Raw genomic sequence first — 14191 nt, forward strand, 5'->3', positions numbered from 1 at the left:
GCTCTTAAAAAAAGAGCCCATGCAAACATTTGAAGTCACAGATTTCAAAGCAAGTAAATTTAAAGAAATATGAGAATTAATGTCTTTATTATTCAAAACAAGCAAATCATCATCCTCATCAATCCAATCCTCGACAATTACTTCATCTTCACGTGAAGTAAAATCATTAGTATCATTCACCCCTGAGGTTGATTCAGTAGCCTTTACTGAACCTGGAGCATTTTTGACATTTTCATTGTTTTTACCATATTGCATGGTTTTTACCCTTTCTTCCTGATCTTTGGTAAGAGGAAGACTAGTGTAATTCTCGTTGTATGGAGGGGGTACAACACTGTACCCTATCCCCTCACCAGCATTTTCTTTCCACCATAATTGTTTTCGGTCATGGAGTTAACAACAGCACCGGAGCCTTCGAATTTCTTAAAGTCTAGTTCAGCCCTGCCAAATTTATTTGTTAAATTGATAATCTCTAACTTAGAGGCTTCCAATTCAGCAGGTAACTCAGCAATTTTTGTTTGGCATCAAGGTGGTGACCGCATTTTTTGCTAAAATCAGATTGAAGGTTAGAAAAATCCTTTTTCTGTGCCTCAATTTTATCTTTGGGAGCTTTCATATACTTCTTAAGTGTAAAATTCTCATATTTTATTCCTTCCATTTCTCTAAGCAAGTTACTATTATGAGATTTGTATTGATCTACTTTACTAACACAAGCTTGAGAACATAATTAGGAACTTACCTGGGATGAGCCGGAAGAAGTGAAGGCCATGAAAGCAAATTGAAGTTCCTTTACTTGTTCCTCAGCAACATTCTCATCTTCAGCAACTTCAATTCAAGCAAAGTTTGTAGTCCGATTATTTATGCTGAGAGCTGCCATCTGATCATTCCAAGAGAATTGCTGAGTTACTAAACCTCTCTCACCTTCACCGGCACCTGCAACATTTTTTCCTCTTGCAATTCCCACTGGAACCATTGTCCTTTCTCTGTTTATTTCCTAAGCTGGGTTAGTGCATTCAAGAGCAAAATGACCCAACTTGTGACAGTTGTAGCACCTTAGAGTATCTTTGTTAAATCCCACCTTCTGATTTGCTGGCACATTTCATTTGTTTCTGCATGTTCTCTTAGAAAATTTCTTTGTGCGAAACACTGCTATGGCGATTTGCCAAGAGATGTCCACTTCCTCTACATCATTAGGATGAATTTGATCCAGCTCAGCAGCTACACCTGGTTGAACCAAATCTCCAACAAGAAAAGTGTTGTAGCAATTCATGAACCCTGCCATCAAGGAGATGTTTTCGTGAGTCTCCTTTGAAATGGAGGGAATCTGACTGGGAGACTGACTGGACAGAAACACAAAATTAACATTATTGGTTTTGTCATTTAAAAGAAGGTTGCAACCAAGCTTGTTGCTCGCACACATGCATTTTTATTATAATTGAATCCTTTTTAACAATTTGAATATATATAAACAAAAAATTAATATTAAAAAAATGGATCTAGAATTGAGCTAAAGAAGGGTATCTTTCTTGATCGTCTCTAATATTTGAACTTCCTGGAATCGTTTATTCTTGCACTAGGTTATTAACCCGTGGGCGCCACGGGTGGAAAAATATAAATCATGTAACATGCATACGTTTCTAGCATCAACTGATATATAAATCATGTAAAAACATAACATTCAACTAAAATAACATCCATTTTACAATCATAAATTAGTAAATAGTTCCTTATAAACCACATTTGTAGTTTTATTTGTAAGTTTACTTTCCTCGTCTAATATAAGCATTTTAACACTCTCTCTACTCTTCACTGGTGATAAAGCCACATATAGTTGACCATGTGTAGACACCGTTTCTCGCAGGTATATGCCAACTCTTGCTAGTGATTGGCCTTTTACTCTTATTAATGGTTATTGCAAAACAATACGCAACAGGAAACTGTCTTTGTTTCAATATGAATGGCAGTTTCTTATCTGAATTAGTTAGACCACTAAGAGCTATATAAGTGCGAAACTCAATGTTAGTACCTGAAATAACCTTTACTTCGATAAAACGCCTCCCCAAGTTAATTACTTGTAATCTGGCTCCGTTTCATAAACTGTTACTTCTGATCAATATTCCTTTGTAACATTATTGGCACACCAACTTTTAGAACCAATCTATGATTAGGCATACCAGACATCTTTAAACCATTTAGAAAATCCGGTGAGATCTTTTACTTCTTTCATAAAATTAAAAACAAAATGAGAATATTGTTTTGAGTCATCCTCATTTCAAACAAAGAATCACGCTCATGAGATCCTTTACTTCTTTCATAAAATTAAAAAAAAAATCCTAAAACTAAAACACAAATCAAAACTATGAATGTACAGATTTAGTTTTCCCTTGATCATGACCATAATACCAAAGATACCACTTAACAAACTTCTTCAACCCGGTCGCCAAATCCGTCGTCGGCTTATACCGAAGTTCCCGTCTAGCCAAACTTATATTCGCGTGCGTAAATGGAACATCAATATAACAATCAACGACCTATTCTCACCTAGCCACACACTATGCTTGGGATGCAAGCCTTCCTCACATAAGCTTGAATTCTGTTACCCTGATACATTATTATTAACATTAGTAAAAAATTGTATGAATAATATATTAAAATTAATAAATGTGTAAATAACCATTTCGTCTTGCAAAATCATTTTTATCGACCAGTCTTCTCCAAGCTTTGAATTGTCCTTGAGACGCTATAGTTTCAAAATACACATCTTGAGAACACAGTCACTGTTAAGCACATCCAATTGATTCAACATTGTGATGTTTGTTGGCTTCATCTTCCTGGTGGGGAAAAATTAAAAATAAACAAGATATTAATTTATGAACAATAACACTTTTAACCAAAAAAATAAAAAAACAAAATGAATTATATAAGCACGACCAGAAATATAAACCTTACAAACAAACAAAATGGTTTTTGCTAAATATGGTGTGATAGTGTAAAAATTATAGTGTGAAAGTCATACTATTTATACACAAGTAGTAAGATTCAAATTTTGGAGACTTGCATAAAAAAGGAAGGTATTAATGTAATTAATCAAAAGCATAAAATTAGGAATTTTGAATTAGCTAAAATTATGGACGAAAAATGTAGGTTGCCTTAGGGGATTTTCAAATTTTGAAATACGTGAATGTAATCTTGTTAAAATATTATAAAGACAAAATAATTAAAATTGATATCTTTTAATCTACTTCATATTTCAACCTACAACATTAAGTTATTAATGTTAAAAATAAGTTACTAATTTAATTATTAACATTCATATAATTAATCATCAATGTTTTTAATTCCGTATATCTAAAATTGATTATCAATTACCGTATATCTAAAATTATAATAAATTATGATATATTAAAATCCTTCATCATATGGTTGAAATTTATAAAAATAGTCAACATAATATAATTAATAAGCAATTGAATAATTAAGTAATTGATATAAGTTGTGCAAAAATAAGTTAGTAATTTATCCGTAATTAAAGTAATCTTAATCAAATGGTTGATTTTTCCCTAATATACACAAATTGATTACAGATCTCAATTTATACTCAACTAGTTATATTTTTAATTAGTCAATTGGTCAAATTTCATAAATCTATAATTAAAACCGATTTTAGTAAAATTAAATCAGTAGTAACGTTGACCGGTATGGAAAAAAATATAGTTTCAATTGAATTAAAATACAAAAACTAAAACATGAAGATTTAATTGATCGGTAGTAACGTTGATGGATTGTGAAGACAGTCATAGGTAGGCCGATATACTGTAGATAAAACGCCCGGCTGGTGAAAAGCTTCATCAATGGTGGACGATGAATTTTCCAGATAAATGAATTGAAGATAGAGATCCCACGTGGAAGAGGATGGAGACGTGAAAGAGGAGATAATTGGTTTGGGTTTTTATGTTAAACTATGACTTGCGTATACAAAATAAGATAAATAATATAAATAACAGAAATTGATTTGAATAGTTATAAACTGCATTTGAATCATTAAAGAGATTAAAGAGAGTTGATTGTATATAATTTTAATTTATTTTTGATTTATTTTATTCACATGGAAATTAGAGAAGTGTTAGATATACATGAAAACTTTAAGAAACAACCAATAGAAATAGGTTAAGTTGACTTAAACTCTTTTGGTTTAATAGTATAGTTAATAATAACAAAACTTTAAGAAACAACCAATAGAAATAGGTTAAGTTGACTTAATTACCAAAATAAATAATAACAAAACAATTAGTAATTAATACATATTTAATGCATATTGTTCATTTTAACCCGTTAGAAGCATAATCTATAGGTCATTTTAACACACTTAACACAAGTGGGGAGTGGTTTAATCTATCTTTAAAGTGTCATGTCATGTTAACACAAGTGAGGAGTTGTTTAATCCATCTTTAGATTTTCACTAATTATTTTGTGGCAAAAGAAATACATGAACACATTAAATAGTCATGTAACAGAATTTATTCGATCATTATTTATTTGGAAATATTATGAATCTTGTATTAATAAATAGGTTATAATAATATTTAATTCAAAATATCTGAATTAAATGTGATTACATTTTATTTTCATGCACATACACGTACACTTAATCTGGTTATATTTCTCACAATATAAATTGGGGCATTGCGGATCATCAAGCAACAACAGAATACTAAAAAATGGTAAGAAATATGAACACTACATTCGAGTCATGGTGTACTTCATTACATTTAAATTAAGTACTCTTTCATTTTCTCTTCGCAGGGCTTACTGACGGTTTTCGTCTTGAGGTTTTGCTACATTTTATTTATCCCACAAATTGCAAGTGCTGCCACTTATGATGTCACAGCTTATGGTGCAAAAGGAGATGGTTACACAGATGACACAATGGTAAACCAAGTCTATAAATTAAAGAGAGTGTGGTTACATATCATGCAAAATTGAATAATTCTTAATTTATTGGTTCATATTTGTAGGCTTTTGTTCGAGCATGGGCTGGTTTATGTAGTGACACATCACCATACCCAACTTTGGTCATACCACCATGGAAGTCTTTTCTAATCGGTCCGATTAAATTCAGTGGTCCATGCAGATTCTATGCAGTGAACGTTAAGGTAAACAAGTCAAAAAACTGAGATATGTTAAAGGTTGAATTGATATCAAGAACACAAGGTGTAAAGCATTTTTTTAAAATCAATATTCCGTCCATCAAACATCAAATTATATTTATTATTAATATTCTCGATTTGTTTCTTGAATATGAAGTACCAAATCACATAAAACACTCCCCCATGTTGCGCGGGATGTGTGAGAAAATCACATAAAAGACTCAAAAGTTGCTAAGCGACGTAAGAACACAAAACATGAATTTGTTTGAATAAGTAAGGTTGTTTGTAATGCTGTTAAAACTGGATCGGACCGGCCGGTTGGACCGGTCCGGGAATCGGTCCACCAACCGGTCCGGTTCTATGCTGCTCGCTATCCAGAAAACCGGCCGGTCTGAACCGGTTCACTGGGTCTGACCGGAAAATCGGACCAGTTCAACCGGATTTCCTATTAAAAAAATAATTTTCTTTGAAATATTTTCTTTTCTAGCATTTTTTAGCCGAATGTGTTCGGCCGGTCTTACCGGTTCGACCGGTTGAATCCGATCCAGTTATGAAAACATCGGTTGTTTGCATAAATTTGTGTTACCAAAAGTATTTATAAATATAAAAGAAAGTCAAAAGCCAACCTAATGCCAAAGTCAAAAGTCCAGATAAGAATAAAGGCCACTTCCACTTATACATAACTTCAAAGTGCAAACATACACAAAATATATATAATTATATTCTTAGTTTACATGGTGTGCCATCCAGATTTTTAATTCAAAATAAACACATAATCTTTCTGTCTCATTAAAAGTGTATATATTTCATTTTTTATTTTTTTTTACTATAAATATCTACTTTAAAAATTTATTAGTCAATTTTCAAGTTTACCCTTAAACACACATAACTAACATTAATAAACAAAATTTATGGACCCAATTTCTAAGGGAATTATTGTCATTTGGTAAGAAAAAAAGACAATAATTTAATCTACTTTAAACTTTATGTTTTTCAAACTAAGACACTTTGACCGGGACGGATGAAGTGTTTCTTACTAAAAACAAAGATGATTGTGTTTACCATAAAAGTATTCCTCTTTATTTAATTTTTGTACGGATGCATTTGTAAATGTTGATTTTTTTTTTCACTAAAATTCACTTTTTTAGCGGCGTGAAAACTTTTTTTGGGGTAATTTTATCTAATAATTTTTTTTGATGAATAGCTTTTGGGTAACATCATTGCACCGAATACACTGAGTGGATGGAGAGGTTGTGAAAAGAAACCTATTTGGTTGTCTTTCACTGAGGTGCATGGACTCTCAATTTACGGGCATGGCCAGATCAATGGCCGGGGTTCGTTATGGTGGGGAAACAAGGTTAGTTTTTTGAATCTTGGTTGAGTGCTATATCTAACAACTTAAAGAGCTTACTAACAGGATTTGTTTACCTCTGCAGGATGCTGCCAGAAAATGCAAGCGCCCAAAGGTAAGATTACATGCATTGATGTCGAGTTTGAAAGACTAGCATATAAATGTGAATTGTTTTAGGCTTTACATTTCAATCGATGCAACGGTCTTCGACTGATTGGGACAACTCATATTGACAGCCCAAAACTTCATATTAGCATTGTTAATAGCCAATACGTAAGTATTGGGCATCTTCGAATTTTAGCGCCCGCAAACAGCCCCAATACTGATGGGATCGATATTTCTTATTCATCACACATAAATATCCATGACTCTACTATACAAACCGGTATTTTACCTATACCAGATTCTTAGTTCTTTTACAACAATTAGTTTTCTTCTATGTTGCAATCTTCCAACCATTTCAATACGATAAAAATAGGTGATGATTGTGTGGCTATTAACGGTGGGATATACGATCTTAATGTAACGAGGGTGCACTGTGGACCTGGCCATGGCATAAGGTATCAGATAATTAGTGCTTTTTTTCTTATGTTGATTGTCACATTTTCACAATGTTCCCCTCACATAGCCATTTATGCGTTTATGTAGTATTGGAAGCCTTGGGGAAAACGGACGTCATGATACAGTTGAAAAAGTAAACGTGCGAAAGTGTAGCCTCACTGGAACCACAAATGGATTACGAATCAAGACTGTACAGGTAACATTTTGATATAACTTTATATAAATTTGCTATCGTTTTAAACTAACATTTGATCTTTATCGTGTTCTTGTGCCATAGGGTGGAACTGGTTATGCTAGGGGGATCGTATTTAAGGATATTACTATGGTAAACGTACAAAATCCGATCATAATTACTCAGCATTACCACCTTAATGCTAAAAATGCTTTTTACCAACTACGAGTAAGTGTCTATGTTAATTATGCCGGGCTATTTTATCATATTATATACAGTCCTTTATATATCCTGCTGCCTAATGTATTGCTTGGTTTTCTATATAGTCAACACTCTCAGCTGTACATGTGAGTGATGTGTCGTATATAAATATACATGGGTCCTCGGCGACAAATCAAGCAATTACGTTCGACTGCAGTGAAGAATTGAAATGTTATGGAATCTATACAAACCAAGTTGGAATCACAGGTCCTAGCGTTTTTTCTTCCTGTAACAATGCTAAAGGGAACTTTGTTTCTACCTACCCAAGTGTTAGATGTAGTTAGATAATTTATATGTAACCCCAAATATATTGGGATAGTATGTTGGTTCTAGGGTTTCAAATAATGGTTGTAAGCAGTGGCGGCCCAATGTTTTTTGGTGGCCTCAAGAGAAATACAAAATTCGGGCTTTTTATCTAAAATGTTATAAATCTTTCTCTTTTATCCAACTTTGTGACCGGTAATTATAATTTATAAATTAAAAAGTTTATACAAATTCATTGTCAAATCTAAATCACTAAACTAGAGAATCAAATCAAAGTTTTTTAACACTTGAATCTAAATTAGCAAATTAAGTCAGTAAATTAAAACAAACATGCACAACAGAAAATTGCAACTAAAAGCTAGGTTCATAGATAAAAAATTTATTACCTGATTGAGACCAACACATTTGCAAAATCCCTGTTGTCAATTGTCCTTCCGATTCAAACCACAAATTGAAAGTTTGAACTGAGATCCACTGACCCACAAGTCTGCAAGTTGCAAGTTGTGCCAATTGAAACTCAAAGCCAACTGCCTATTCAAACTTAGAACTGATTGAAACCCAACTCTGATTGAATTGACTAAAACTCAAAACTGATCAAAATTACCAGATTTTATCATGTTGAATGTACTAACAAAATTCAGATTGAAGAAAGCAAAGGTATGCAATCAATTGAATCGGGTTGATAAAAAGTTCTCTCATTTAAACGACGGATCCTCCCAAAAATCGTCGATTGACTTTCAATTCTTTGTCTTCGCCTCAATTCTCGTTCCCGTTCCACGATTCAATTCATGTATTCCAAAGTTCCCGCCTTCTAGCGTATTAACTCTGGATTGCAGGCCCAAGACCAAAATATGAAAAATATAGGCCCAAATAAAGATTAAGGCTTTTTAAAAATTGGAGGCCTTTTATTTTGAGAGGCCTGGAGCCCTAGCTTGGCCCATTAACATTATTGGGCCGGCCCTACTTGTAAGTATATATAACGAAAACAACAATTGATAAGTTAACTAATTACAAGTTATTGCTTTGACGAGAATGCTCTCTATCTTCAAAGCAATTTCGGCCGGGCCCCACCGTTCAATATAATCATGTGCTTTGGGTTTATGACGAATCACTTCCCAAGAAACGAAGCAACGGGTAGTATTCCTAATCAACGCTGCACGGGTGGTGTTAAGCGATTTGATTTACTGAGTTTTCAACGACTTCAAGTGACTAAAAATCATGTTCGGTACCAACATAATTTCACTAGTTTTCTATTATAAAAAGGTGATAGTTTTTGGAGAACATTTGTATGTTTAAAACTTGATTTATAGGTAGTATCCACCCCTTCCGTACGATTCCACCGGTTTACAATAATAAAATCAAATGACACATGCATATATCAACCGTTAATCATGGCGGTACGTGGGTTCGGTATTGAAATCTTTAAAATTAAGTAGATAAATGATACGATATTTGTAAATGCATGAAACCATATGTCGGTTCACAAATTGAAACCTTAAGTACCAACGTGTCCCTTTTTCCTATATATGTATAACTAGGTTAAAACCCGTGTAATACACGGACAGGTAATAAAAAAAAGGCAAATAATTCTACTCATACAATATAATTATAAATCACAATAATAATATTGTATAAAATAATAATACTATTCTAAAGACCATAACAAATCCAGTTAATATTGTTTTCAAGATCACTCTAAAATGATAGTTAGGGGTTTGATCCCCATTTAAGGTTGTTTGTAAATAATATGTATTTGGCTATTAAAAAAATATTGTCTTTAAGATCACTCTAATAAAATAGAAAAAATAATAAAAAAACATATTGTTCCCAAAAAAATGAATTATGCATACACCATGACTGTTATGCATGTATCCAAGATTAAATGGAGATTAAAATTCAACTTCTATAATGTTAGTAATTAATGCATTTTTATTCTTATTATGAAAGATGAAAAATCGAGACTTTGAGGTAGTGTAGTGTGCTTGCCAAATTGGATCGAACTCCAAAACTAATGGATACTTTTATACGGGTTAAAATGGCTCAAAAGTTAATTCATCCTTAATAGATCCAAACCTGAGCTGTAAAAGTATTATTGTTTCACTCTGTTAAATTGTATTACATAATGTATAAACACATAACATAGAACATAAAAAGAATTTTATCACCCAAGCCTACAATGGAAGGATGTTGCCATGAGGTGGTCCCACAAATTTCAGGTAATTGCTAGCGGCAGTTATGGCAGAATTCGGAGAAAACTTTCTTGCCCTACTTGCTCCTTCCAATCTTCCATTTGAAAGCATGTATGCAGGTGTGAACTTGTGTTTGCTAACTGCAGAGTCAACAATGGATAGTAATGCATTTGGAACTTTGTCATCTATGCTTCCGGTTGAAGTGTAAATGTATAGTCAAAAACTCATAATAGCCAAATGCCTCTTAATCAGAATCAAAGTTAATGTATCAATGGATTGCCCTTGATCATTAAGACCATAGTAATGAACACTGCATAATGGTTGTCATCGCCCTCTTTTGAAACCTAAATCAAGAATAACAATAATCATCAACTTTCCAAGTCAACTCAGATGTAACTTATTCAATTTTCATTCAAATATTACCACTGAAACTTTGTTGTTGTTTGGATTAGAATGTGGAGGTATCCATGTGCAAGAAGCATTTCACTACATAAAACCTACACTTAAATAAAATAAAGTAATCAAACATATTTTGTTGGCCAATGAGTAAATCCTATCCGGCCTGTTATATGAACATAAAAAACCCATTTAACTTGTTGCCGAAAACCCATCCGACCCGATAACACGTATGTCCCATAAATAGTCGATCTTCATAGTTAATCGAGAACCCATAATGTTGACAAACTGGAATTTTCATAATATAAAGTGTTGACTTTTCCATTAGTCAAATCATTTTTATGTGTATAGTGACTATAGTCGAGTTGCAAACTTTTTATAACCTTTAAATAAATAGGTTGATTTATTATACTTCAATTACATTTATGATTTTACCTTCTCCCAGGGACAACATCCTAATTAACAAAATTCAGGTTGATTTTCACTTTTAACAAAATTCAAGAAAAATGAACCTTGAAGCTATGATACTGATTAACATCCTGATTCCATTGTTAAAGTCCAATATTCTTTCAGTTGGAACAACCATCAACGTTCACTGACATCAATTTCAAACGAATGTCGAAAAAATTATTATTGGAAATACTTATCTACACTTACTTACAAGCCCACTATTCGAGATTCAAAATCAACTCAATTTCAAACACATGCAAACATACTAAACCTCCATCTACCAACACCCAACAATTCACATAACACCCAAATAAACAGTAAAAATCAGATGATGAAACCAACATGAGTTCAATTTCAGACGGATGCAAACCAACATTCATTGGTTCACGTAGTATACCATCTTTAAAACACGACGACATGGCTATTAACTTACCGTAAATCCACTACTATAAAATTTCAGTAAAGCATATATAACAACAGAACGTGCTATAGTAAACAACACTCACCTAGCGAAAGAAGCCCTACAAAAACATGAATACGTAGCGCACCTGCATACACCTACAAAAACAAATATGATAAAAAGCATATGAATATAGTTATAATAGAATTAGAGTTTCAATTGAAATACCAAGGTTTACATATAAATCAGATTACATAATTCGAATTACATGTAATCTGATTCATCAATTGAACTTGTGAATAAAATTACAAATACAAAGATTGATTGATTAAACCTGATTGAACCTGTTAATCGATCGAATCCGATTGAACTACGAATCCGATTGAATCTGTTTAGGTGAGACGATTGAATATGTGAATCGGATTACAAAGGTTTGATAGTTACGTGGAATTTTGATGGATTAGGATGCAATAGATAGATCGTTACTGCTAGGTTTAGAACCAATCAGTTGGGTGGTGATAAAAACATAATGTTAAATAGCGCGATATTGATTTTGAACCGGAATTATTAAAATAATTAAAAATGTTAGAAATTGCCATGTGGCATTTTGAAAAGAGCTGATTAAATATAGGAGTGAAAGTTGTTGAAAAACCCACTCATTTATTATATAGGTAGATTTTGCATGCATTTGTTCTGCTTTCTTTATTAACTAGGTCAGTCATCTTTGTATGATCACACGAGTGAAAATTAATAAAATCGTCCAAGTAACATATATCCTTTCTTTGAAGAAATATAAAAACCTTTATATATATGAACGGATGATTTTAAATATAAATTATGTATTTATACTCTTTGTTTGTAATATATTAAAATAAATTGAAGGAATAGAAAGTTACGAGAAAAATAATGGTACAATTTGACAATGGAACGTATTGTTTGCTATTAAATTTATTAGTAGGTGTACTCCAGTAGTCCAGGCTATACAAAAGGTATGATAGTCAAACAACATCAAAATCACTTTTTGTGCATGATTAAAATCAATATACAAAGCACAGAGAGTCAGGTATTATATTGGTTTACCAGTATTGTTAAATAAAGTGAAATCATATATATGGCAATTTATAAGTTCAAAAAAAACTGTATGTCCAAGATCAGTTGTCCTCTAAGCAATCATCATATTTGCCATCAAAATCAACTCCTCGAGGCATTTACCGGTCCAAAATAAAAACAACAAAAATCAGTATGAAAATTTACAAATGCATTTCATCCGTTAAGAAATACATTGACTTTGTTGTACACGGTACACTGAATCAAAATAATAATATCATTGATTCATAGACTCCTTCCCATATGACCAAAAAATTGACAAAGTAACCTGCCTAAGGAATGCTTTCCTACAATTCTACCTCATGTCCGTCTTCTCATCCCGTAACAGACAACGTCTTGTAAGGATCTCTTGGGATGATCTGATCAAAAGTACGTAGTGGCTGCCACCATAAAATGACACTAGTGTCACAAATTAAATCACATATATATCAATCTTAAACTTTCAAATTAAATAATACTACTGCCACAAAAAAAACGTGTGTGATACAGTCATAATTGGATTAAAAAGTTATGTTAACGAATATTTGGCCTGCTTTAGCTATACAAGTCGGTCAACTTGAATTCACGTTTAGTTAGCTAGTCAAAGAAAACTTATAGAAAGAAAACTATGAAAGTTTAGGGTGAAAGGCGAATTAATTAGTTTAAGAAAACTAAGGCGAGTTGTAGGTGCTTTAATCTCATTGCAAAGTGACAATTAAACAGTAAACGTAACTTTGTGAATCAATAAGTAAAATAAAATGGAGGTGCCAGACTTACAAGGTAATCAACGAATTATTTCCACTCGTTCTTTCATATCTCCGCCTTTTGAACCTTGTGTGTCAAAGAAAAATACAAGTAAAATAAATAGGTTTTACGATTCAAAAGGGGGTAGCAGCGCAGCTTGTTGCTCGCTTATCCATTATCAAGACATAGTTTGGTTTCTAATACAAAAATGAATTAATATAAAAAATAAAGTTACATTAGGATTGAAAAACTCAAATCATTTATTATATACTAGCTTTAAAACTCATGTGATGCACGAGATGCTTAAAATAAATACAATTAAGCTATAAAAATAAAATGATTAAATTTAAGAAAAAAAACCATAATTTGTAGGTCCTTTAAATGGGATCGCACAACGTGTTCTTGAATCAATCTCGGTTGTTGGTTAGCGGAAATCACCAACAACTAACCAAGATCTCGGATCTTGTTGTGCTTGTACGTTATTTTCTATATAAGGAAAGTGGGAGGGTTGTTGAGAGGATAAGATAGACAGAGAGAAAGTTTTGCAAAAGGTTGTTGTATGCATGGCATGCTTCACCTTTTCTAGGTGAAGGCATGCCATGAATCCTTCTTTTATTATCGGCGCAATGGGCTTGTTTACATGATTGTGGGCCCAAACATACGCAATAACGAAAGCTAAAAAGATACAATCATGACATAAGCTAGCAAATACAAAAGACTTAATACACAAAATGGGCTTTACAATCTCCCTATAGTCTTTAATATTTGTTGTAGCTTCCGTCTTCAATCAGTCTCATACTCGAAGCAGTCAGGGTGATCGATTAGTTGATTTTCAACAATGTAACGAACAAACATGTTAAACGTCTCAACTACTCGATAAGTATTTGACTTTCCCGGATCTTCGAGTGTATACAGTCTCCACTGATACAATTTCATCATGTCTGCTTCACTAAACCCCATCAACTCGTGCTCGTCAAAGAAATGGAAGGACCTCATCTGCTTGCAATAAACCACTGCCTCACCAGACTCATTGTCAAAATGCCAGGAAGTGAAATTTGAGAGTGTATCGGGTGCAAATGGTTCTCCATGATATATTGGGCGCCTGTCTTTTGGCATCTTATATCTCCAACTCTTCCTTCTCTTTCCTGTAGCTGGATCAATCTCTACCGGATG

The 14191-nt window shown here is 32.9% G+C and overlaps 1 protein-coding gene across 1 annotated transcript; it reads left to right on the forward strand.

The window, feature by feature from the left end:
* The first annotated feature begins 1834 nt into the window (after positions 1-1834).
* On the forward strand, positions 1835-10150 carry LOC143626979 (putative polygalacturonase At3g15720). Its single transcript, XM_077096891.1, has 11 exons — positions 1835-1858; positions 4801-4926; positions 5013-5150; positions 6349-6501; positions 6581-6610; positions 6673-6768; positions 6925-7055; positions 7144-7252; positions 7334-7456; positions 9897-9969; positions 10089-10150. Exons 1-11 carry the CDS (start codon positions 1835-1837, stop codon positions 10148-10150), a joined length of 1065 nt encoding a protein of 354 aa, XP_076953006.1.
* Positions 10151-14191: the final 4041 nt, after the last annotated feature.

The sequence above is a fragment of the Bidens hawaiensis genome, unplaced genomic scaffold (assembly GCF_021521415.1).
Source record: "Bidens hawaiensis isolate Kalapana, Puna unplaced genomic scaffold, B.hawaiensis_p1.1 tig00004551_1, whole genome shotgun sequence".
Classification (NCBI taxonomy): domain Eukaryota; kingdom Viridiplantae; phylum Streptophyta; class Magnoliopsida; order Asterales; family Asteraceae; genus Bidens; species Bidens hawaiensis.

Bases quoted from the DNA above. Each gene is read 5' to 3' on its own strand.
- LOC143626979 (XM_077096891.1), top strand. From the start codon at position 1,835: ATGTGTAGACACCGTTTCTCGCAG. The intron at 4,927-5,012 runs GTAAACCAAGTC...TCATATTTGTAG, and splicing joins GTTACACAGATGACACAATG to GCTTTTGTTCGAGCATGGGC. The intron at 6,502-6,580 runs GTTAGTTTTTTG...TTACCTCTGCAG, and splicing joins CGTTATGGTGGGGAAACAAG to GATGCTGCCAGAAAATGCAA.